The 24,573-nt window shown below is 42.6% G+C and overlaps 2 protein-coding genes across 10 annotated transcripts in view; one reads left to right on the forward strand and one right to left on the reverse strand.

Moving 5' to 3' along the window:
- Window positions 1-14,527, reverse strand: part of smad2 (SMAD family member 2) — an 18,395-nt gene extending 3,868 nt beyond the window's left edge. Inside the window, exons 1-12 of one of the 4 annotated variants that reach the window (XM_046860905.1) lie at window positions 14,336-14,527; window positions 13,924-14,037; window positions 9,881-10,063; window positions 9,084-9,351; window positions 3,133-3,222; window positions 2,496-2,689; window positions 2,176-2,310; window positions 2,027-2,089; window positions 1,617-1,670; window positions 1,306-1,518; window positions 424-561; window positions 179-323 (exon numbers count right to left, since the gene is read on the reverse strand). In XM_046860905.1, the coding sequence (XP_046716861.1) occupies window positions 179-323; window positions 424-561; window positions 1,306-1,518; window positions 1,617-1,670; window positions 2,027-2,089; window positions 2,176-2,310; window positions 2,496-2,689; window positions 3,133-3,222; window positions 9,084-9,319 (1,268 nt within the window). In that variant the 5' untranslated portion in view covers window positions 9,320-9,351; window positions 9,881-10,063; window positions 13,924-14,037; window positions 14,336-14,527. Of the gene's footprint in view, window positions 1-178; window positions 324-423; window positions 562-1,305; window positions 1,519-1,616; window positions 1,671-2,014; window positions 2,090-2,175; window positions 2,311-2,495; window positions 2,690-3,132; window positions 3,223-9,083; window positions 9,352-9,612; window positions 10,064-13,923; window positions 14,038-14,335 lie in introns of all 4 variants that reach the window. The other 3 variants (XM_046860902.1, XM_046860904.1, XM_046860903.1) reach the window with 3 other exon arrangements.
- Window positions 7,518-24,190, forward strand: LOC124393263 (coiled-coil domain-containing protein 17-like). Of its 6 annotated transcripts, none has more exons than XM_046860900.1 (16): window positions 14,044-14,264; window positions 17,729-17,793; window positions 17,891-18,189; window positions 18,379-18,871; window positions 19,105-19,215; window positions 19,335-19,437; window positions 19,683-19,824; window positions 19,965-20,078; window positions 20,209-20,333; window positions 20,439-20,564; window positions 20,697-20,833; window positions 20,983-21,062; window positions 21,156-21,359; window positions 21,893-22,115; window positions 22,950-23,060; window positions 23,757-24,190. In XM_046860900.1, exons 4-16 carry the CDS (start codon window positions 18,758-18,760, stop codon window positions 23,877-23,879), a joined length of 1,713 nt encoding a protein of 570 aa, XP_046716856.1. In that variant the 5' UTR covers window positions 14,044-14,264; window positions 17,729-17,793; window positions 17,891-18,189; window positions 18,379-18,757; the 3' UTR covers window positions 23,880-24,190. The 6 variants fall into 6 exon arrangements, with proteins under 6 accessions (XP_046716854.1, XP_046716856.1, XP_046716857.1 ...); XM_046860901.1 differs by having other exon boundaries at window positions 18,400-18,871; XM_046860899.1 differs by having other exon boundaries at window positions 17,891-17,993; window positions 18,126-18,871.
- Window positions 24,191-24,573: the final 383 nt, after the last annotated feature.

The following is a 24,573-nucleotide window of genomic DNA, read 5'->3' on the forward strand; positions in this document are numbered from 1 at the left end:
GAACGGGGTCTTAAGCTCAAAATATTTCTTAGCCAAATTTAATATCATTTGTTCACTATAAAAAATAAAGTAAATGTGCAATAAAATAAAAGTGCAGCCCTTAATCTCTATGCTTGGTTCATGCTTTTAAAAGGAACAGAAGAATTTATCACCCATGCTCAGAGGATTTCATGGTCACCTGTACTCGGCCCCCCAGCCTTTGACAAAGCTCATGCGTATGGTACACATTCTGGTGAGCTGATAGACCGCCTCGAAACCCTGATTAACCGACTGAGCCAAAAGAGCCGCAAACTCCTGGTTGTTGAAGATCTTCAGGTTACAACCTAAAAGAGATGAGGGCAGAAATATATTAATTAAAACACTGGATTTATAACCATGCCTGCCCTCGTGAGGTGTGTAATTAAAAAGGGGCTGAAATGTTACCTGGGGGAATTTTGCAGACGGTTGCAGGGTGCCAGCCGTACCTCTGATTACAGTTGGGGCTTTGAACAAAGATGGCGCTGTCGCTCAGACACTCGGCGAACACTTCTCCTCCGATATAATACAGCCTGACTCCCCGACCTGCTCAGACAGTGGGGGATTTAGAGGATTTGACTGCTATGGAGTGCAAATGAATGAATTCAGCAAGACAGGCTTACAACATACATTATTTACACTAATAATTATAAATAAAAAGTCGACCAATCATCGCTTTTGCGACCGAAAAATCCGTACCAATAGTTTTACCAAGTTGCGTTATACAAGACGAGAGCGACCTCTAGAGGCGAATCACTGATGTGCTGTTTATTTGAAATGTCTTTATTCTGTATTTTTTTGTATTTATTTAGTGTTTCAGTTCGAATAATTGTGTTTCTCAATATTTATGAAAATAAATACAAGCACATTTTCATGATTCAGTATTGTTTCTTTTTTGTAATTAATGTTAATACTATTAGTAATGTTTATTTTTTTATATCCAGTATCGATTTTAAAAACTAGCAGTTGAATAATTTGGTCAACCTCTGATTTAAATAGTTTGTTAATGCACCCCATCAACAAGCATAATATGATAACTGTGCACAAACACACAAGCTTTTTAAATGAAGGCGTGTTGCGATATGCACAACTATCAGCTACACATTTCCTGTCATTATTTTTTTTTTATATCTTAATGCTTATTTCAGGAAAGTGCATTAATGCAGGGTGTGACTGATCTACACCTCCCTATCCTTCAAGTGAGTGATAAATGGCTCCTCGGTTAGTAAAGTAGGAAGAGCCTGCACTCTGCACCTAATAGTCTATATGTCTCCAGTTGAGAGCCTGTACCTATGTGTCTGCGAGTCATCTCCACCGTGGCGTTGCGGTTAACGTTGGACAGCAGGCCCAAGCAGAAACGCTCCGAGTTGGACGGATCTGTGAATCCGTCCACGGTGAGGGAAGGCTGCGAGGCGTGAAAGGTTTCCCCGACTCGCTGGTTCAACTCGTAGTAGGCTATGGAGCACCAGAACGCAGGCTCGGAGTAGGTCACCGGCTGAAGGTCTGGAACACAGAGACATTCAGCAAAACTTTTACACACGAAAGCTACATTCGGAATGTGTTGTATTGAAGCATAGGGTGATGTGACGAGCTGCGCTTACCCATGCCATGGTTCACGGGCGAGAGCGCACTGGGCGACAGTTCTGCAGGAGAACCTACGATTAAAAAGAACAAAGACTTTAACTATATACAATACCATACAACATGTCCAGTTTAGCTGTTACTGAGATATCAGGACTGTCCAAGTATACTAGAACCTGGATGGATGGATAAAAAGAGAGACACACAGACACACACACACACACACACGGTCATTTTCATTTTAAAAGTGCTTGTTTTTTTCAGATTACAACACCGACTCACAAGCAGTCATTAAATCATCAAACTAGATATAATGAGCAAAAAATAGCCAAGAACAAATATACTGAACACACACACACACACACACACACACACACACACACATTCCCATGTAGTGCTGGCCACCGTGGGAATGTACCTGTGTCCATACTTTGATTCATATGCTGGTCGCTGGTCTCCCCATCCTCACTGATGTATCCTGGTGGAGGAGTTTCTACAGAAACAAATCAGAAATACATTGAACACAACGAACACACTGAGATTTGAGGCGTTTAATGGTTAGACATCAGGCACTCCCACCTGGTATGTAGTTGTTGGGGGGTTCGATCCCGCCAGGAAAGTTGGTGTTTTCGGGTATGGAATGGGTGTAATCATCCAGAGGAGGCAGTTCAGTCAGAATCTCTGTGTGTCTTGGCACTAGAACAGGTGGTAAGACTAGAGGATGGAAACAAAATTATTCCAAATGCATGTTAGAAAAAGGAATAAAGGGGTGGGAAAAAAAAAAATTGTAGCAACAAAATGAACACAATCGGCATTTATATCTCAGCCCTAATAACCAGTTGTTATCATTCGTGTTAATGATACACCACTGAAGAGATGAAAGCGAGCGCTCGATGCACCTGGTGTCTCCACCCGCTGGTAGTGGTAGGGGTTGACGCACACCTCGTCCTTCTTGAGGTTGAAGGCGAACTCGCACGTGTCGATGGCGCGCAGCTCGTGGTGGCTGTGCAGGTCTGGCCATCGCCACAGGCGGCAGTAGATGACGTGAGGGAGACCCTTACGGTGAGACACCTGCAGGCGTCCATCCAGAGATCTAACCCGGGCACATAAAAAAAACACAGGAAAGGACAGAGAGGAAGAGGAGAAGAGAAAGAGCAGAGGAAGACAGGGAACGTGCCAAATGGTCAGAGGAAGGAGAACATGGATGGAGAGAGGGAAGAGAGCTGGTTTAGACCTCAGTCGGGCTTGCCATCAAGTACTAAACATAAAAATCCATGTCCTCGATTTACTTTTAAAAGCTTAGCTACTTTTACAGCTTCTCTACAAGGATGTGTGTGTTTATGAATGGAAAAAAAGTGCACAAATTTAATTGATACTAGCTTAGCATTATATACACTAGATGAAATCGCTGTAAAGTGTACAGTGAAATACACAGGCCCTGGAGAAGAGGAGGAAGCCTTCTTCTCTCCGAGCCGACGGGGAAAAACGGCGCGAGGCCCGCGTGAGTGCAGTACAGTGACAGGAGAGGATAGTCACCTGGTTTGGTCAGGGTAGCTGTATAGGCCTGAGGTATCCCACTGTTCTATCGTATTTGGAGTACTCAGTCCCCAAATTTCAGAGCAATTGCTGTGCACAAAAAAAAAAAAAAAAAAGAAAGAAAAAGAAAAGAAAAAAAAGAAAAAAAAGAACACAAAACACAAACAAAAAAAATGATAAACATGGGGCATGATTCATTCAAAAATACCAAAATGACATAGCATGGGAAAGACATGGGTGTCAATTCTTTCATCGGAGATGTCCTGCGTCCGCGTACTGCAGCTCATCTCGAATAAAAGAAGCCACTCGAATGATGAAAACCACATACAAACAGTGAAATGGAGAACGAAACAGGACAAACGTATCCTTATTACAGCGTTCGTTCACTGGGCGAGGAATAAAACGCTTGAGGTGCATAAATAATCCTGAACGCTGGTCCATTTCAAACAAACAGTCCCCAAGTGTTTTATTCCTCTTATACCACAGCAAGCTGCAACTTATTACAGGTTAGAATTTAAAATCAAACGAAATTTGTATTTTTTAAGGGGTTTTTATGCGATCGAGCAAATCTCCAATCTTTACAAAACCGCCGTGGTCTTCTATAGACCTTAAAAAAAAAAAAAAAAAAAAGTCACTCTACGGACTAATAAACTGTAGGCGAGTTCGAGAAAATGAACCGATAAGAATAGACTGAGCAGCGCTGTGGTATAAGTGTTGAGGCATGTTGAGGAATCGGTAATAAGCCCGTTTTCATGACTGGGACTAGACGGACATTTAAAACAGGCAGCACAGGACAAAAATGATTTGGAGAAAAACAACATGATCCCATTTCTATGAAATGCAACACATTCATTTCATACCAATATCATCAGGCAGTAGATACACACAAATTACTGGGTAACACTATTAAAAAAAAAATGTAACTAAAATAAAAACTTGAAATGAAATCAGGAGGTTTGAGATGAGCAGGTTAGGTGTTTAACTTGATACACTTGTTCCAAAAGTGTAAAAGTGATGGAGAGGAAAATCATGTGCTGTAATCTTCATTGTGCTGCATGTATTAAAGAAAAATAAACAAATAAATAAAAAAATATCTCCCCCAAAAAACATGCATCTTTGCATAACCTTAGACTGCAGGATGAAGAAAAAGAATTGCACAACCAAGCCTGTGTTACGTCCTACCGTGAAGGAAAAACATCCAGCAATAATTCTTCTCCACCTATTTGTTTTAATGTCTTTCAGAATTGCGTTAGTATTGGGTGGTTAATTGGTTGACCTCTACTTCTGTATTCCAATTCAATCAGTTTGGCCGATTAATGATTGGAGCTATTGGCAAAATCCACCCTATAGTTTTTCCGGCTTCAAGTCCGCCGTCATTACGAGAGCGGCCTCTAGTGGCGAATCACTGACGTCACGTGCTGTTTGTTTTTACAAGCGAGACTGCGCGCTGCACAGAGAGTGCTATATGCATTATTTACATCATTATATTTATTACGCACATTTTCATGATTTAGTATATATTTTTGTAATAAAGTTTAATATCGGTAAAAATCCACGTTGGGTCGACCTCTATACAGACGTGAAGGTCAGAGAGGAGAAACACCTACAGCACTAGGTAGAACATTACCTCTCTTTGCAGGAACGTTTTATCATGTACTACGCAATTTTACTCTTTCCTGATTATCTCGAGTTACAGCTCTAGCACATTAACCCACACTGACTGACTGAAGAGTTGCGACAGCAGCAAAAAAAATTATAAATAAATAAAAATACATTGAAACGCCAAAAAAAAGAGAGAGAAAAATAAAGATTTTTTTATTTATTGTACTTGTACAGCATCCGAATGAAAATGAAGTATTATTGTATTCATTATTTCATGCTCGAGATGATTTATTGTGCATGGCATTAAAGAGGGGGGAAGAAACGGGGGCACAAAAAGAAAAAGTAAAAACAAACTAACAGGCAAATAAATAAATAAATAAAGGAGAGAGAAAAAGAAGTGAAACTACCCATGTCCACACAAAGGGTCATGTGCTTAATCAGGGAAATGAATCCGACTTTCAACGCGAGTATTCAGACCCTTTATATTGTGACCTTCTTGATGTTTTTACTGTACAAACACTGAAGAAGAAAAAAAAGTGTAAATCTACTGGAAATAAAGAGGTGCAGCTTTTGCAAAATTAACAGCAGCACTGAAGTCATCATCTGTCTCTCTGTAGGAACATGCCTGGTGCCATACTGTGACAATCAGGAGAACAGTCAGTCTTATATCTCACACACACGGAGGAGTTATTTATGAAACCACCAGCAGTTCCAGATTCCTGTAACTTTCATATTTTGAAGATAATTGCGGCAGGAAGGCGAGGCGGGACGAAAACAGGAACTTTCTCCTTTCCATTAAAGCACACACAGTGTCTCCGGCTCCACAGCTCCTGAGCTGAACATTGCACAGCTTTATTAGTTTCATCCTGCTCTTATTCCTAATCACAGATTTTGCAAACATCACTCAAAGCCTGTCCTACTACAACGTGAGGATCTTCAGATGGCTTTTACCCACAGAAGCCATCGAATCGAATTCCCAATGCGAAAACAGAGCTACTGTTACACCACGGTCCTGGAGTCATTGATCTGAAGATTTTTGACAGTCCAACATTGACTGACTGATCTAAGCGACTAGACGTCATCCAGCACATAATCGGTGCCGATCCTTGACAGAAAAAGAGGATCAGTGCAGAAAATGTCGAGTTATCACCATTCCTCGAGTGTCCAGCCTCCTATCAAGCCCACATGGCCCAGAGACTTCGCCTGCTGGCATTCCTGAGGCTCAAAAACCCACTCGAAACATCTCTCCACACACTTATCACAGCCAGGATAAAACAGAGACCATGTCTTATCAGAAGCTGCTCTCCTGATAGGATAACGATAATGTATCTTGGAAAGAACATTTTGCTCTCATTCACACTGAACAGCGCCTGGTCTAGGGATCCGATTATAGCGATGCGAGGTGCAAGAGAAGAGCGTGTTCCTGGTCTATAATCTTCGCTGGTGATGGGTTGAAAATTGAGCGACGCAGCCGATAAGTCTCCTACTCGGGTTGCGTCCTCTGAACGCGTGCCAAGCGGTCGCCTTCGTAATCCTGTAAGAGGTAGGGCCAGACCTATCATTATAGCGCACGGTGCTTTGTGTTTGTCGGTTTAGAGAACGAACGTGAAGACGCGATCGCTTGCGTGTGATTAACCCCGTAATCCTTCAAGTATCATCCCTGCTGTGCTGAAACTCCAGCTGTTCTGTTCCGCTTGAAGATCTTCAGAACCCAAAAAAAGAGACCACACACACTCAAGCACCATAATTCAGAAGTAAATCTAGGCCATGGGTTCAACGTCACTAACGGAGGGGCGTTTTTTTTTCTCTCTACAATGTGTTTAATCTGTCTGTAATCAGTCGGGTGACAAAATCTGATGTGTCGGTATTCTGCTTCTGGTCACGTGTTGCTCGGGAGTGATGCGATATCCTGTCTGCCCAGAAGACCATGTCATCTGCTCTGTGTAAATACTGACCTGTTCTCCTTTCCTCCTCCTTCACCAGTAATTGATGGAAATAAGCACCTGTGCAGTCTTGCTTTCTCAGCAGATTTATTGAAGGGGATGAAAACGGGGCCTTAATACCGGCACACAGGGGCAGAGGCGGGGCAGAGGTGGGGGCAGAGGCGGCCAGACAGAAGAGCGATCGCGTTACAATCAATAGGCTTTAGAAATGCAACCCCATCACTCTGGCGAAAGGCACGCGGAAGAAAAGTGCTCTCTTTGCATCCCTTGCTCTCACTGGAGGCACGTCTACAGATACACTATCTGTTCTGCTCCTCAGAGGACCTGCACCGATAGTCAGGACTTCCAGAAACTCGGGCCGGAAGTTACATTAAATCTGAGATAAGGGGTTTGTTTTCTTTCGGACCAGGCGAAGCGGAGATCGAACGCATACCTTGAGCGGTGTAATAAGTGATGGACGGCGTTTCTGCAGGTTTCAACAAGTCAAATTTTTAAGAATAAAATTTAAGGCCACGAAATAAAAAAAAATAAATAAAGGCGACTGGCCTTACAGAAACCCTAAATTATTTATTTTATTTTTTTAGTTTGTTGGATTTTTTATTTATTTTTTTATTTTTACACGCAGTATCGCTAAACTTCCACATCGCTGAAAAATAAAATCCGTTTTCCGTCTGTGGTACAATCTGAGAGATTCACTTCAATAACAAAGCTGATTAGCAGATACACGAAAAATAATAAAAATAATGCTACAAAACCACGCAAACAAAAACAAACAAACAAAACAGTCAAGTGCTGCATCAGCATTTTAATGAGCATTAACGATGTTTCAGAGACAAAAAAAAAATTAGGACCTGTTTAATATTATTTTAAGAACTAAAACAAAGAATTTAAGACTTTTTAAAGCCTAATATTCATTTTTTTTTTTTTTAGACTCTTGGGTGGAGATGACTAATGAAGAGAAAGGGGAAAAAGAAAAAAAAAAAAAACCATTAGCTGTTAAAAAGATGGATTGTTTGCTTTTAAACTGATATACAAGTCCTGATCAACACACCAAACCTACAGGGGGAGGAAACAAAAATAAAGAAACAGCGCCGCCAATCCACCGCCCCACACTTCCATCAGCTGAACACGTCACAGCTGCCTTTCCGCAGTCCAAAGAATTATTCACACGTTTGTTTATATAGAAAGAGTTAAAAAAAATAACCTGACAGACTCCATGATTCAAACCAATCGCATCGGAGAGCCAGGAATGAGAAGGAGCCATGAACGAGCAGGAGCCAGGAACGAGAAGGAATCGGACAAAGAAATTAAAGAAATAAAATTAAAACGTGAACGTGTTAAAATAAATAAATAAAATACGCGTTCGTTAGTGCACGGGGGGGAAAAAATTAACAAGACAAAAAATTTCAGAAAAATAAAATAAACCTTTGATTTTTTTTATTTATTTAAAATTAACGCTGACTGAAGCGAGACGTCTGTTTTAGTATTAAAATACTGAGAAGACAGAAGACAATGATGCCTTCGGTCATTCCCACCATTATTCAAGGTCAGAGGACTGATTAGAACCGAAAACATGCACCGGGGCGACAGATTTTCCCACCCTATAAAACCTCCCTAACACTGAATCCCAATAAAAGCAGGAAAAAGACTCGACGGACTCGGAGCAACCTGAAGATTTAACTGGAGAGGAACAGGAGAGTTATTATAAACAACCGCATCTCATTTCACCGGTACGAGTAAAAGATGCTTCGTTTCATATTAAACTTTGCTTCTGAAACGGTGATGTTTGAGTTCTTTTTTTTTTATTTAATTAACATCTCAAATCTAAGTTAATTAAAAAATAAAAATAATAAAAATTTCCTGTAGCTGAATATAAAGATCCTACGCCAGATTGCCGTTTTTCAGAAGAACATTTCGCAATCGTAAAATACGTCATCAAGCTGGGGGAAAAAAAGACGATAAAAACGGAGAAGTAGCACTGTTTTCATAAAACACAAGGTTTCATGTGTTGAGTCTAAGAAGCCAGAAGCCACTGTTTCTCCACATTACTGATAGTTTATATCAATCACCGTGAAAGCGAGAAGGTTAAAGAGTGACTGGATGAACAGGCTTTAAAAGTGCCAATGAGATGGAGATGGAAGTTTGTTTTGAAAAGAAAAAAAAAAAAGAAAAGGAAAAAGAAATCCAACTGAGATTTGAACTGAAGTGGAAATGAAGCGACGGCACAGGAACGATGCAAAGAAATAAAATGAAGCAATGCTAATGCTGAGAATGCACCCGCTTCCCTCGAACGCTTGCACTGAGCACGTTTCCTGTTCCAACTGTGCAATTCTCGTTTGAGGGTATGTGCAAACAAACTGCGTGATAAGCTGAGCGAGCGTAAGGCTTTGGCGTGGTGAGACGTACCTGGGGATGGTCACACACTTGGTGTTGATGTTCTGCGTGGTGATGGCTTTCTCCAGCTCGTCCAGCTGGCCCGTCTTTTTCAGCTTCTTCACCAGGCTCTTCACGGCCTTCTCGCACCACTTCTCCTCCTGACCGTTCTGCTCTCCGCCGCCTGCTCCGCCCGAGCCGCTCGCCGACTTCTTCCAGCCCAGCAGGCGCTTCACCACCGGCGGCGTGAACGGCAAGATGGACGACATCCTCGCGGGTGTTTGGAGTAAAACGCGGGGATGTGGTATGGAAAAAAAAAAAAAGAAAAGGAAAAAGAAATCCAACTGAGATTTGAACTGAAGTGGAAATGAAGCGACGGCACAGGAACGATGCAAAGAAATAAAATGAAGCAATGCTAATGCTGAGAATGCACCCGCTTCCCTCGAACGCTTGCACTGAGCACGTTTCCTGTTCCAACTGTGCAATTCTCGTTTGAGGGTATGTGCAAACAAACTGCGTGATAAGCTGAGCGAGCGTAAGGCTTTGGCGTGGTGAGACGTACCTGGGGATGGTCACACACTTGGTGTTGATGTTCTGCGTGGTGATGGCTTTCTCCAGCTCGTCCAGCTGGCCCGTCTTTTTCAGCTTCTTCACCAGGCTCTTCACGGCCTTCTCGCACCACTTCTCCTCCTGACCGTTCTGCTCTCCGCCGCCTGCTCCGCCCGAGCCGCTCGCCGACTTCTTCCAGCCCAGCAGGCGCTTCACCACCGGCGGCGTGAACGGCAAGATGGACGACATCCTCGCGGGTGTTTGGAGTAAAACGCGGGGATGTGGTATGGAAAAAAAAAAGCACCGGGACGAGACAAACCCGCTTCCCCAAGAAGGCTTCGGGATGGAGGGCCACCAGCTCAAAGTGGCCTAGAGGTTCTGAGGGAATGTTCGTTGGGGGGATGTAGGGGTGGGAGAGCAGCTTTGGAGTTTGGAGCAGGAAAGAAGAGAGGTTGAGGAGTTACCTGATTGAAGAAAAGAAAAAAAACAAATTAAAAACAGGCTGATGACGGACCAAAGAGGGGGAAACACAGGCTCAAAAGAGATTAAGCAGAAACCGACAACAATTTCACATGCATTACACAAAATAAGACCAACAATGCTATTTTAGGCAAATTACACCAATTTACGACTAGAACAACAACCCCAAAGCAGAAAATGTAAATAGTGGAAATTATTCAACAATTATCAGACAATTCCACTGTTTGTAAACGTTCAAAGCATCAAGAAATAAAAACTGCAGCTTTTAAATTATCTGGAGTTTCGTTCACACAGTAGACGAGGCAGCGTAATTATTCCTGAAAAAAACTTCACTTCACTCTGAAATCGGTCGTATATATAAAAAGCTTAAGCCGTGTATTTCACCCAGCAGACCTGGTGATTTCGAGCGTTAGAAAAAGAAAACGTGCAGTGACTGTGCACTATTTCCCTCGACAACCATCCCCGGGTTAAAGAAGAGAAAAGACCTGAAAGGGAAGAGATTTCCTTGTTCTCCACTACAGTGATGTTGATGCCTTTCTGAAATTGGACAGCTGCTGTTAGGGAAGTAAACACTTTCGACACAGACCTCGTCGTAGCTTTCTGACATCCCTGCATTATGTAGTGTGGGACTCAACACACACTGATGAATAAAAGTATGAGGAGTGAGTGGATGGATGGACGGACGGACAGACGGGTGAGAGGGTGTGTAAATTAATTAGAGAATGTGCATGGATAATGTTCTTTCAGGATGGATGGATGAGTGAACAGATGGGTAAATAATTATAATACAGTTTATTTATTAATAAAATATGTAAGTGTACTTTCAGCATTGATAGATGGCAGGTGAGTCAGCAGATAGATGGATGGATGGTTGGGTGAGCCGATAGGTGGATGTATCGATGGATGGATGGGTGAGTAAGCAGATGAATGGATGTATATCGATATACATGGATAGATGGATGGATGAGTGAGCGGCTGGATAGGTGAGTAAGCGGCTGGATAGATGGATGGATGAGTGAGCAGCTGGATAGGTGAGTAAGCGGCTGGATAGATGGATAGGTGAGTGAGCGGCTGGATGGATGAGTGGCTGGATAGATGGATGGATGAGTGAGCGGCTGGATAGGCGAGTAGGCGGCTGGATAGATGGATGGATGAGTGAGCATCTGGATAGGCGAGTAAGCGGATGGATAGATGGATGGATGAGTGAGCGGCTGGATAGGCGAGTGGCGGCTGGATAGATGGATGGATGAGTGAGCGGCTGGATAGGCGAGTAGCGGCTGGATAGATGGATAGGTGAGTGAGCGGCTGGATAGATGGATGGTTGAGTGGCGGCTGGATAGGCGAGTGGCGGCTGGATAGATGGATGGATGAGTGGCTGGATAGATGGATGGATGGGTGAGCGGCTGGATAGGCGAGAAGGCGGCTGGATAGATGGATGGATGAGTGGCGGCTGGATAGGCGAGTGCGGCTGGATAGATGGATGGATGAGTGAGCGGCTGGATAGGCGAGTAAGCGGATGGATAGATGGATGGATGAGTGAGCGGCTGGATAGGCGAGTAAGCGGCTGGATAGGCGGTAAGCGGCTGGATAGATGGATGGATGAGTGGCGGCTGGATAGATGGATGGATGGATGAGTGGCTGGATAGGCAAGAAGGCGGCTGGATAGATGGATGGATGAGTGAGCGGCTGGATAGGTGGATGGATGAGTGGCTGGATAGATGGATGGATGAGTGGCGGCTGGATAGGCAAGAAGGTGGCTGGATAGGTGGATGGATGAGTGGCGGCTGGATAGATGGATGGATGAGTGGCTGGATAGATGGATGGATGAGTGGCGGCTGGATAGGTGAGTAAGCGGCTGGATAGATGGATGGATGAGTGAGCGGCTGGATAGATGGATGGATGAGTGAGCGGCTGGATAGGCAAGTGGGCGGCTGGATAGGTGGATGGATGAGTGAGCGGCTGGATAGATGGATGGATGAGTGAGCGGCTGGATAGGCAAGTAGGCGGCTGGATGGATGGATGAGTGGCTGGATAGATGGATGGATGAGTGGCGGCTGGATAGGCGAGTAGGCGGCTGGATGGCTGGATAGGCGGTAGGCGGCTGGATGGCTGGATAGGCGAGTAGGCGGCTGGATGGCTGGATAGGCGAGTGGCGGCTGGATGGCTGGATAGGCGGTAGGCGGCTGGATGGCTGGATAGGCGAGTGGCGGCTGGATGGATGGATGAGCGGCTGGATGGCTGGATGGATGAGTGGCGGCTGGATAGGTGGATGGATGAGTGAGCGGCTGGATAGGTGGATGGATGAGTGAGCGGCTGGATAGATGGATGGATGAGTGAGCGGCTGGATAGGTGGATGGATGAGTGAGCGGCTGGATAGATGGATGGATGAGTGAGCGGCTGGATAGATGGATGGATGAGTGAGCGGCTGGATAGGTGGATGGATGAGTGGCTGGATAGATGGATGGATGAGTGGCGGCTGGATAGGCAAGAAGGTGGCTGGATAGGTGGATGGATGAGTGGCGGCTGGATAGATGGATGGATGAGTGGCTGGATAGATGGATGGATGAGTGGCGGCTGGATAGGTGAGTAAGCGGCTGGATAGATGGATGGATGAGTGAGCGGCTGGATAGATGGATGGATGAGTGAGCGGCTGGATAGGCAAGTAGGCGGCTGGATGGATGGATGAGTGAGCGGCTGGATAGATGGATGGATGAGTGAGCGGCTGGATAGGCAAGTAGGCGGCTGGATGGATGGATGAGTGGCTGGATAGATGGATGGATGAGTGGCGGCTGGATAGGCGAGTAGGCGGCTGGATGGCTGGATAGGCGAGTAGGCGGCTGGATGGCTGGATAGGCGAGTAGGCGGCTGGATGGCTGGATAGGCGAGTGGCGGCTGGATGGCTGGATAGGCGGTGGCGGCTGGATGGCTGGATAGGCGAGTGGCGGCTGGATGGATGGATGAGCGGCTGGATGGCTGGATGGATGAGTGGCGGCTGGATAGGTGGATGGATGAGTGAGCGGCTGGATAGGTGGATGGATGAGTGAGCGGCTGGATAGGTGGATGGATGAGTGAGCGGCTGGATAGGTGGATGGATGAGTGGCGGCTGGATAGGTGGATGGATGAGTGAGCGGCTGGATAGGTGGATGGATGAGTGAGCAGCTGGATAGGTGGATGGATGAGTGGCTGGATAGGTGGATGGATGAGTGAGCGGCTGGATAGGTGGATGGATGAGTGGCGGCTGGATAGGTGGATGGATGAGTGGCGGCTGGATAGATGGATGGATTAGTGAGCGTCTGGATAGGTGAGTAAGCGGCTGGATAGATGGATGGATTAGTGAGCGGCTGGATAGATGGATGGATTAGTGAGCGGCTGGATAGGTGAGTAAGCGGATGGACAAGAGAGTTGATAGATGGATGCACAAACACATCAAAGCTCAGGAATTCCAATAGTTCACCCAAAAACAGGAAACCACCCATTATTTTACTGTGGAAAAAGCCAGCAATGCTATAAATCACCATAAAGATGTTTAGATGCAGCAGTGGCTCGTTTCTCCCAACATTTGCTGAATGTTCACACAAAAATCGATGGACAAATTCCAGTGCAGAGACTCGCAGCGCTGAAAACACACTAATAAACCCGAATCCGGCCATGTTATTAAACAATCCAGCAGCTCAACAACCCGATTTCCTGCTTCAGTCAGCTGAAGGCTGAGGAGGGGAAATGAACCCAGGAGAAGCCTGGAGAGAGAAAGCAGGCCTGGAGCGGTGCTGGAGCGGTGCAGGCCATGGAGCAAGTTCACATTAACCATAATATTATAATGAGATGATGTTGTGATATTTCTCACCTGGAGCAGATGTAGAATCAGTGAGGGATGAAGAAGGTGTCTAGGAGCTGCATGAGACGCTCCCGGTTTTGTGCAGCAGATCGATCCGGCGGACGCTGAGGGATGCGGCGGCAGCTACAATGAAACAAACCCGGAGTATGAATGCGGCTACAAGCGGATGTTTTTTTTTTTCCCTTTTTTTTTATAGCGAATATTGTAATAAAAGCCGAACAGCCGCCGGTTACAGAGCGTCAGTTCGGGTTCGGTTCGGAGCTACGCGTCCTCCGCGAGCCCTGCGCCTTTCGGAACCCTGGAGACCGCTAGCGCGGCTCTGCTACTTTGTTTGACAGAAAAATAAACAGGTTAGAGACGTGTTTGCGATTCCGTTCCTCTGTCTGGATCATTGGAGCTCCTTTCTTTAAATAAAACTCACCTCAAAAACCGCTCGGATGCGAATTCAAACCGGTCCAGTCGCAGAGATATATTTTATTTGTATCACAAATATATATGTAGTTTAAAATCCCCGAGTTTATACTGTATTTTCGTTCCCCCCGGAGCCAAGTTACAGCAGCGGACGACGGCCTCTCAGACCGACCAACCTAACCTTAATGTGCTCAATGCGAAACTCTCCCGCCCTCTAACCCGCCCTCAGTTTCTCATTGGTTGAAAGGAAAACCTATGGCACTATGATCTCCTACACGATTCGTCCGAACTTCGTGTCAATCATGTTGCAACGTCGTTGTATGCAAAGTGTACCGCTGATCCCATTGGGTGATCAGATTTACTCTGTCGGAATGACGCTTTTGATTGGTCGCTCAGGCTGTCCGTCTAGTGACTTTATAATAGAACAGGGGTGGGGCGAGTGAGTGGATGTGGGTTAGAGCCGTCAGAAACGGAAAGCGTATCCCTCCGCCATTCAACAAAGGCAAAAAATTAGGTCTCGGTTTTATTTTTGCCTTTTTATTTCTTTTTTTATTTTTATTTTAATCAGGTTGTGGAGCAGTGGTGTAGAAACTCCTGTTCCTTTCCAAACGTCCACTAAAATCTGTGTTAATATCCATTTTTTTTGTTAACTGTAACTGTACATCAGGAGCAATGAGGGCAAATTTATATACAGTTTATTATAAAGGCAATAATATAAATGTCTAAACAATTAATTCTAGGGACATACATATAAATGCATATTAGTTTAATTTAGGGGACAATGATACAATTTAAGCATAAGGGAGATGTGCAGACCTGCAGTAACTACAGGGGAATTAAGTTGATCAGTCACACCATGAAGTTATGGGAAAGAGTAGTGGAAGCCAGGTTGAGAGAAGAGGTGACCATCTGTGAGCAACAGTATGGTTTCATGCCAAGGAAGAGCACCACAGATGCCTTATTTGCTTTGAGGATGTTGATGGAGAAGTATAGAGAAGGACAGAAGGAATTGCATTGTGTATTTGTGGATTTAGAGAAAGCGTATGACAGAGTGCCAAGAGAGGAGTTGTGGTATTGTATGAGGAAGTCAGGTGTGTCAGAGAAGTATGTGAGGGTGGTGAAGGACATGTATGAGGACAGTGTGACGGCAGTGAAGTGTGCAGTAGGTGCGACAGACTGGTTCAGGGTGAAGGTTGGACTGCATCAAGGATCGGCCCTGAGCCCTTTCCTGTTTGCAGTGGTGATGGACAGGTTGACGGACGAGGTCAGACAGGAGTCTCCCTGGACTATGATGTTTGCAGATGATATTGTGATTTGTGGTGAGAGTAGAGAGCAGGTTGAGAAGAGCCTGGAGAGGTGGAGATATGCGCTGGAGAGAAGGGGAATGAAAGTCAGTAGGAGTAAGACAGAGTACATGTGTGTGAATGAGAGGGAGGGCAGTGGGTGATGCGGTTGCAGGAAAAGAGGTGAAGAAGGTGGAGGAGTTCAGGTACCTGGGGTCAACAGTGCAAAGTAATGGAGAGTGTGTTAGAAGTAAAGAAAAGAGTGCAGGCAGGGTGGAGTGGGTGGAGAAGAGTGACAGGAGTGATTTGTGATAGTAGGGTATCTGCAAGAATGAAAGGGAAAGTTTATAGGACTGTGGTGAGACCTGCGATGTTGTATGGATTAGAGACAGTGGCATTGAGTAAAAGTCAGGAGGCAGAGGTAGCAGAACTGAAGATGTTAAGGTTTTCGTTGGGAGTGACGATGGACAAGATTAGAAATGAGTTTATTAGAGGGACAGCGCATGTAGGATGTTTTGGTGACAAGGTGAGGGAGGCGAGATTGAGATGGTTTGGACATGTGCAGAGAAGGGACATGAATTATATTGGTAGAAGAATGCTGAAGATGGAGCCACCAGGTAGGAGGAAAGAGGAAGGCCAAGGAGGAGGTTCATGGATGTGGTGAGGGAAGACATGCAGGTAGTTGGTGTGAAAGAGGCAGATGTAGAGGACAGGGTGGTATGGAGACGGATGATCCGCTGTGGCGACCCCTAATGGGAGCAGCCGAAAGAAGAAGAAGAAGAAGAAGAAGAAGAAGGGGACAATGATACAAATGTATATACAGTTAATTATAGGGGCAATAGTGCAAAAATATATTAGATTTCATTATATGGATATTGATATAAATGTATATAAAGTTAATTATAGAGACAATTAGACTATTAAACGACCTTGTTTGATATTTGAATAGTTATAAAGCAGAATTTTTTAAGGCTGGGTTGCCAGATTGTGTCCAAGATGTCAAAATCCTTTTTTATTTTCTCTCACAAAATATCCTCATAATCACTCATCAGTAATATCCAGCCTCTTAATTAAGTAACAAACATAAAACACATGAAACACATACACAAAATAAACACACACACACACACACACACACACACACACACACACACACACACACACACACACATTTTTCAAATCACACAATATTGTCATACTTTAGCATTAGCAAAGCCTGAAAGCCAATAATCAAGATGTGACATTCAAGATGTTTAGAAGAATCAGAAGAGGCGAAGAATAAAAAAAGGATTGGACGGCTATGAACACTTTCAATTCAGAATTTCTTCTTTAAGAGAAACTGCCAGTTCTGGCCTGGTTCCACAACTGGCAGTTTCAAGCAGTCTGAAGAACTTTTTTGATTTTGTAGAAGGGTAGCAGCGAAAAATACACTTCTTTGGAGCAGAACAGGGTGAACAGGATAGGATATGGGATATGAGATCACCTGGACAGAGAAAGAACTAAAAGACAATCTAAATGTAAAGAAGAACTCTGGGAAGGGCTGAAGGAAGCCTGGTATCTTATACAAGAAGATTGCTTCAGAAAACGTTCGGAAAGTCAGATCGAAAGAGTTCAAGAGTTCAATGCAAGAGGGGTTACACAAATATTAAAAAATAAATGTTAAAACGTTGCTAAAACAAAAAACAAGCTGGTGCTGGTGGTGGTGTTGGTGTTGGTGCTGCTGGTGGTGGTGCTGGTGGTGGTGGTGGTGCTGGTGGTGGTGGTGGTGGTGCTGGTGGTGCTGGTGGTGGTGATGGTGCTGGTGGTGGTGGTGCTGGTGGTGGTGATGGTGCTGGTGGTGGTGGTGCTGGTGCTGGTGGTGGTGTTGGTGTTGGTGCTGCTGGTGGTGCTGGTGGTGGTGGTGCTGGTGCTGGTGGTGCTGGTGGTGGTGGTGCTGGTGGTGGTGTTGGTGTTGGTGCTGCTGGTGGTGGTGATGGTGCTGGTGGTGGTGGTGCTGGTGGTGGTGATGGTGGCCTAAGTCTTTTGTACAGTAATTTATTCATAAACAGAAGTTATGGAATAATAGTTTTTGGTGTAAAATAAATGATATTTGATATTTGTTGTTGATTTTGTTTCTACAGTAACAGGTTCTTGTCAAGAACAGGTTCTGTATTTTTTATGCTGTACATCTAATAAAAATAAACAGGTACAATGTACAAGAAATGTACATGTATTTATTTTGTGACACAGATCAACAATTTCAGTATGAAAAAGTCATATAAATGTATACTTGTATCTTTCAGAAACATGGTATGCAATTCCATTGTTATGCGGACGACACCCAGCTTCATCTGTCCTCAACACCTACTGTACTTCTGACCTTCATCCTTCATCTTCTCGTTAACAGTTTGTCTGAAGTTAAAGCTTGGTTCTCAAAGTTGATACAGTTGCTTCTTCGACACAAGTTAGGAGCTTATCAAGAATCATCTCTCAATGAAGATCACTGCTATAAAGATATCCTCTTGATTGGTCTTCTAGAACTCCTGCAATGGATCACATATCTCCTGTTCTTCAACAGCTGCTTCTGCGTTTCGTTTATAAGGTATTACAGAACCTGGTTCCTTCATATTTATCGGACTTACTCCTAACATATACTCCTTTTCGAACTCTTTGATTGATGTCCTCATCCAACTTAGTTTTTCCTCATACGTTTGGCATCTTTGGGATCTCGAGCTTTTAGCTACGTTGTTTCGTACCTGTGGATTTTACTTCCTCTTGATATTCGCAACAGCAACTCTGTCTCTATTTTCAGATCTTGTTTGAAAACACATCTTCTCAGTCAGGTTTATCATTGACGTTGTATCTGTACGTCTTTCTGCAAATTGTTGTTCTGCAAATGGTTGTTAATTGTTTTGTTTTTTATTGTATGTAAGGCACCTTTAAATAAAATTATTATTATTATTAGTTGCATTTATCTGTCTTATTAACGCTGCAGGAGACAGAGAGAGAGACAGAAAGGCAAAGAGATCGAGAGATAAATGAATGTGTAAATGTGATGGGTGAATATTCAGAATATGGCAACCCTTCTACTGGTTGTCAGGAGCAGTTAAGGACACAAAGTGCCTGGAGACTTTCACAACACTTTCTTTTTTCCCCATTTCTCCCACGTCATGGATTCATTTATTTGTGTAAAGTGTAATATGACTTTCAGATCCATGCATTTTCTGGTGAAACATAAGGAGAAGTTTTGTATTGGAGCAGTTTCTCAGTCAACTTTGTCTCAGGTACAACTTTGTACAAATCTGTTGTCTACTGTATTGTAGTTTAATCAAAGCTCCTGTGTATTTTTGTGGGTTTTTTTGCATTTTGTGCACTTTTATATAAAGGAAACGTAAAGACATACACAATCACCTGTATCGCATTTCTATTTTTTATAAAATAATATACTACAATATTAGATTTGTAATCATTTGGTTTTACTGTTGCTGTGATAACGATCAGAAAAATCTCCATACAGAGTCAGAAGATAAGAGAAAAGATCAAGAGGCACAAGAAGCACCGGCGTTTTCCTGAGTCAGTTCAGAGCATCCAGACGTCTCAACGTGAGCCTGAACCCAACAACAAACCAGTGAGAACGACACAAACACTCCCACAAATATTTTACAAGCCCTGCTTTATAATGCACTTCAGTGCAATTCTAGAGAGTTTAGTATAGATATCTTTAAATCCCTGGGTGTTTTTGAACAGGCAGATGACTCAGAACATCATCACACTGAAGACCTGGCTGAAGTTCACCAGGGCAATGCAATGCTATCTGATGGGCACAAACAAGTGGACATGCAAAGGCGAGGTATTTCGAAGCTCCTGTTACTGTTAATGTCTTTTATAAAGAAAGACAAAAAACAACAAATCGTAGAGACCGCTAGTAAAAACTCAGTGCTGGCGAAGAGCAACGTGTGTGTTTATTCAGAATAATAAGCCCTTCGTCTTTAAAGTCTCATAAAACTCACGTTTATTGGGTGTAGCCGGGAAAAGTGTCAACACTGAAAGTCTTTTATTTCAAAGCCCCAACATTTTTTCCCGCATTGATTGCAGAGATTGATTACAAGCTGCAAGAGTTGGCTGCTCAAAATGGGAAAGTGGAAGAACTTGAGAGAATGCTGTTCGAGCTGAAAGAACGTGAGCAGAGAAACGCTGTATTACTGAAGACTCTAATGGACCATTTACAGCAGAATGGGTTTGTTCACACAAACGATCAGGGTTTGAATCTCGTCATACGTACGGTTTCTTTGTGTCGAAGTTGAATGTATGTAAGTTGGATGTTTTTTCAAACTATTTCTACAATTATATCAATAACAAAACATTAATATCTCATAGGCAGGATGTGCACCAGAGCAATGACTCGACTGGACACTTTCCTCATCCAGAGGAGAGCGTAATAGAGAAATATGTGCCTGTTTATAGCTGTGGTGTTCTTTCTACAGAAATCAGGTGACCGAAGATTCTTCAGAAAGTTGTGTTGTGATGTGACTCATATTATTGTGGAACAGATTCAAGAAGCAAACGAGAATTTTATCGAACGCATCTTTCAGTGCAGCGTGAAAATCCTTTCCATCCACAGTGCACTTCGCCTTTCTTATCTCCAAAACGGAGGGAGGGATCCTCACATCCTGGCTCACCTGGAGCATTTGTTAGACGCAGCCATCAAATTAGAAACTGGGAAAATGTTTCTCCCTAAACTCAAACGTGAGCGAGAAACCTTCTGATGCTTCTCAGACTTCTTATACACTTAATTTTGCTTTTTTATTCTAGTTACTTATCCAGACGATGGATGTTTGTGCTGTTAAACAGGTCCAAAGGACGATAGAAGATATCTAAGCAGAGAACTTGTGTCCACAGAGCTAGAAAACCAGTGCTTGGAAGAGGAAATCATGAAACTGGAGTTGAGAAAGAGAAGATCAAGAACAACATTTAACTGTAACGTCTGGGTTTATTGTCATATTGTGTTATACGTTATTACGGTATTTAAATGATAATCTCTTAATCTTATTTACAAAATGTAGAACACATCGAAATCTTTCGAGTTACTGAATCTGATCTTGTGTTTAGTTCGACCTGTTGAACAGGAGATGAGAGCTGCAACGATGGACATTGACCTGTTAAAACATGAGATTGAGATTAATCGCCTTCAAAAGCAAACTATGAGCAGAAAACAGGTGCCCTCCATAATGGCCTTTCCCCCTCAGGTAAACGTTAAATATATCACACACACACACACACACACACACACACACACACACACACACACACACACACACACATTTCATCCAAAATTACTCTTATTACTCTCCCATTTTCTTGTCATGTGACTCAGTGATGATCTCCATCTTTATAGGAGGAACTCAGATCATCTCCTGTAACCAAACACCTCATGATAGAATCAGATGGCCTTCATCTCCGACCTTATGATCCAAAGTCAGTCCATACTCAATAAAAAAATATTTGCATATTGAAGTCTTTTGAGAATGGAAAGACTTCAGTTTGGGATTTTCTGTATTTGTGTTCTAGGACGGGGTTCGTGGTGTTTTATGATTTCCTCCTGGGCTTGTGCCCCTCCTACAGAGTTTGTCGGCTGGTGGTGGGGATGTACAGTAGGGACGTATGTTTGGGAAGCACCTCCATATTGCCCCCGGTCTACTGTAATCCTTTTAGCCCTTCTCAGCACAATCAAGAACAAAACGCAATCTTCGCCAGTAAGCAAGCGGTTCCAGAGTAAGTGCCTTTTTGGACGTCAAAACGTAATGCAGTGGAGACAAACATTCTGTCCACAGGTCAAGGCCAGTCTTATACAGGTTTTAATGTGGTCCAACAAATGTCTCTCATTTACCACTCGGGGCAAAATACAGCAATAAATCATCAAGGCCATAATCACAGTTACTGACAAAATGCTAATGGTAACATGACATGAAAGTTCCAGTGGTGTGAAAATGTACGGTATTGATGACAATTAATTAATTAATTAACTAATCAATTCATCAGTTTTTGTGCCAGATAAATCCTGATTTTAGTCTTAAAGGATTCTTTGTCTCTTTCAGGCAGTGACAGATGTGGACTAGAACCACTTTCATGTCCTTTTACCTGTCCTCTTCTGTGCAGGCATTAATTATCACCATTTTCAGATCTTTAATCAGCTGCTTGAAGGGGTCCGTGGGCACCAGATTTGAAAAGGCAGAACGTTGAATGTACATGACAATAACGTAAAACTGGATGGTTTACTTGTTTGTTTGTTTTTTGTCCTCAACCAGCGTCCAGCCTGCTTCCTCAATCTCTCTAGTAATTCAGGTGCAGGCATCAGGAGGTTATGATGTCTACAGTCAGGAAGTCACACATTTAGCACCACGAGGCTGGATGAAGCTCTGCATCTTCGACCATCACAATCATCTGATTAGTGGGAGATGGAAAGTACCCGTTCGTCTGCTTCCAGCCAAACCATCAATGACAACGGCCGAAGTCAATGCTGTTCCACAGGTTAATTCAGCTACAAATACTCTGTGTTTTAATTATTCGTTATCAGCCCAAAATATGTTAATATTGCTCTGGACTTATATTATTCTAGTCAAATGGATCATGAGATGTTAGAGGAATAACGTACTTTGATCAGAATCTAAAAATATGAAGTATATTTTAAATTCTTTTAATTGAATATAACAACTGCCTTTCTATTAAAGGTCAACTGATAGTGGATTCATCAACCAATAGTTTCTTAAAATGGGTAAAAAACAAACACTTCATGTAAAATAGTACTGAACTTTATTACAAAAATAAAACAATTATTGAAGCATGAAAATGTGCTAAATAAAATCCATGTAAATATAATAATTGATAAATATATGATATAATTAATACATTATAAATAATAAATATAATATATCTTAGTGCAGTAAAAAACAAACAGTACATGATGTCAGTGATGCGCCTCTAGAGGTCGCTCTCGTACTGTATAATGACAGTGGACATTTTCAGAACCTCCAGCATTGGACACTACCCGGAAAAACTAACGGTAAGGATTTTTGACGATGAGTGATAGTTCCAGCAATCAACTATCAGTGCTGATTAATCGGCAAAACCGATGAATCGGTCGAACTCTACTTTCTATAGTTCCACTTTCTATTATATGTTTCTATTATAAGTACAGATTTACAGGAAATGACCCAAACAATATTGATTTGGATGATAGAAACTGGGATAGATTTCTAAAAATCCTTTTATTATCTATATTTCTTGATATCTTTTTCTCATAATTTAAGTGCAAACTTTTTTTCAGCACTGGTAGAAATAGACTTTATTTTATTTTCACTGTAGGTGGACAATGCAGAATTATACCTGAGAATTGTTAACGCAAGAGATGCTGAGATTCAGAGCTCTCTTCCAGTCAGCATCAACAACGCTGGGATTTACCAATACCCCCCTGTGGTATGTGCCTCATCTCTCGATGATTATATTGTATTGTTTTATTTACTTTTTTAGCTCAGCTCTGTTGTTTGGCTCTGTGACAACAAAATGCACCTTAACATGTGATGTGGGGGAATGGGGCATGACGGCGGTGGTTTGGGGGTGGATGAATGGATAGATGGATGGATGGAATGACAGATGGCTGAATGGATGGAAGGATGGGTGGGTGGGTAGTTGGGTACTTGGTTAGGTTAGTGGATGGATGAATGGATGGATGGATGGATGGATGGATGGATGGATGGATGGATGGATGGATCGATGGATCGATGGGTCGATGGATTGATGTCTATGTTCACAGTCATGTTAAAAAATAATATCACGTTGTCCTTTTACATTGTTTGAAATGTCCAGCAGGAGGCAGAGTGTCACACTGTTTTAGCCCAATAATCCAACCCTCCACCAGGATTCCAGAATTGAAAGAATGTTTGTCAAATATTACAAATCCATCTGCTGTGCCATTGTGGGCCATACTATTCATAAAGAATTTCATTTCATCCAATACAAACAATTATCACATGTGAAAATGATTATTGGTAAAGGCAGAGCACATCCAGACAAACAGGTTCCACTCTGCTCTAAAGCTTTATATTGATCTTAACCAGGGATTTGCTTCAGATTAAAAAGTACGTCTAATTATGTGTTTTTGTATATTTTTAGCAATCTCCGAGACACCAGTTGGGGATGCAGGATCCTCATGGAGCCATCCAATCTCCATATGTTCAGAGTGCTCAGGTCCATGCATCTGTCTGTAGTCAGCGCCCTGTAAACACTCCTTTATAACCTAAAGTCAGCTTTTGTCAGCTGACTTACAGAAATTAATATTCAACAATTAATGTCATTAATAACAGCCCCACATTGTGTGTATCACTGATTAAATATTGAAGTATTCTGTTATGAAATATGGTTGTGAATGCTTTGGTATTAAACTCACCAAAATATCTCTTTGATTTATTTCTCAATCCAATCTATTCTGTGTCCTATTTGCTATTTCTGACCGACCTGCTTTATACATGACCTGTCTTATAAAGAGAACGATTTCACAACAATATACAACTTTATGAAAATGCATAATAAAAATCTAAAAATCTTCATCTGTCTGTATGATTGCGGAATTAATAAAATATATTTGTTGTACATTAAACTACACTTAAACTACATCTATCTATCTATCTATCTATCTATCTATCTATCTATCTATCTATCTATCTATCTATCTATCTATCTATCATTTAATTAAAGATAATGAATGTAGAAATTGTTATATGTAGTATCTGTTATTTTTTATTTTTTTTGGCATAAATCTATAACAGAGATTTCCAAACTAGGGCCCATAAGCCAAAGTTGGCCTGTGGTGGCTTTTGATTTGTTTCACCATAATATTTATAGTTTAATATTTAATATAATCTAAACTGTTCTATGTTTTAAGCTGCTGCAAATGTAAATTGAAATAAAAAGTAGAGAATATAAGTGAATT

This window comes from Silurus meridionalis, chromosome 11 (genome assembly GCF_014805685.1).
Source record: "Silurus meridionalis isolate SWU-2019-XX chromosome 11, ASM1480568v1, whole genome shotgun sequence".
Lineage (NCBI taxonomy): Eukaryota > Metazoa > Chordata > Actinopteri > Siluriformes > Siluridae > Silurus > Silurus meridionalis.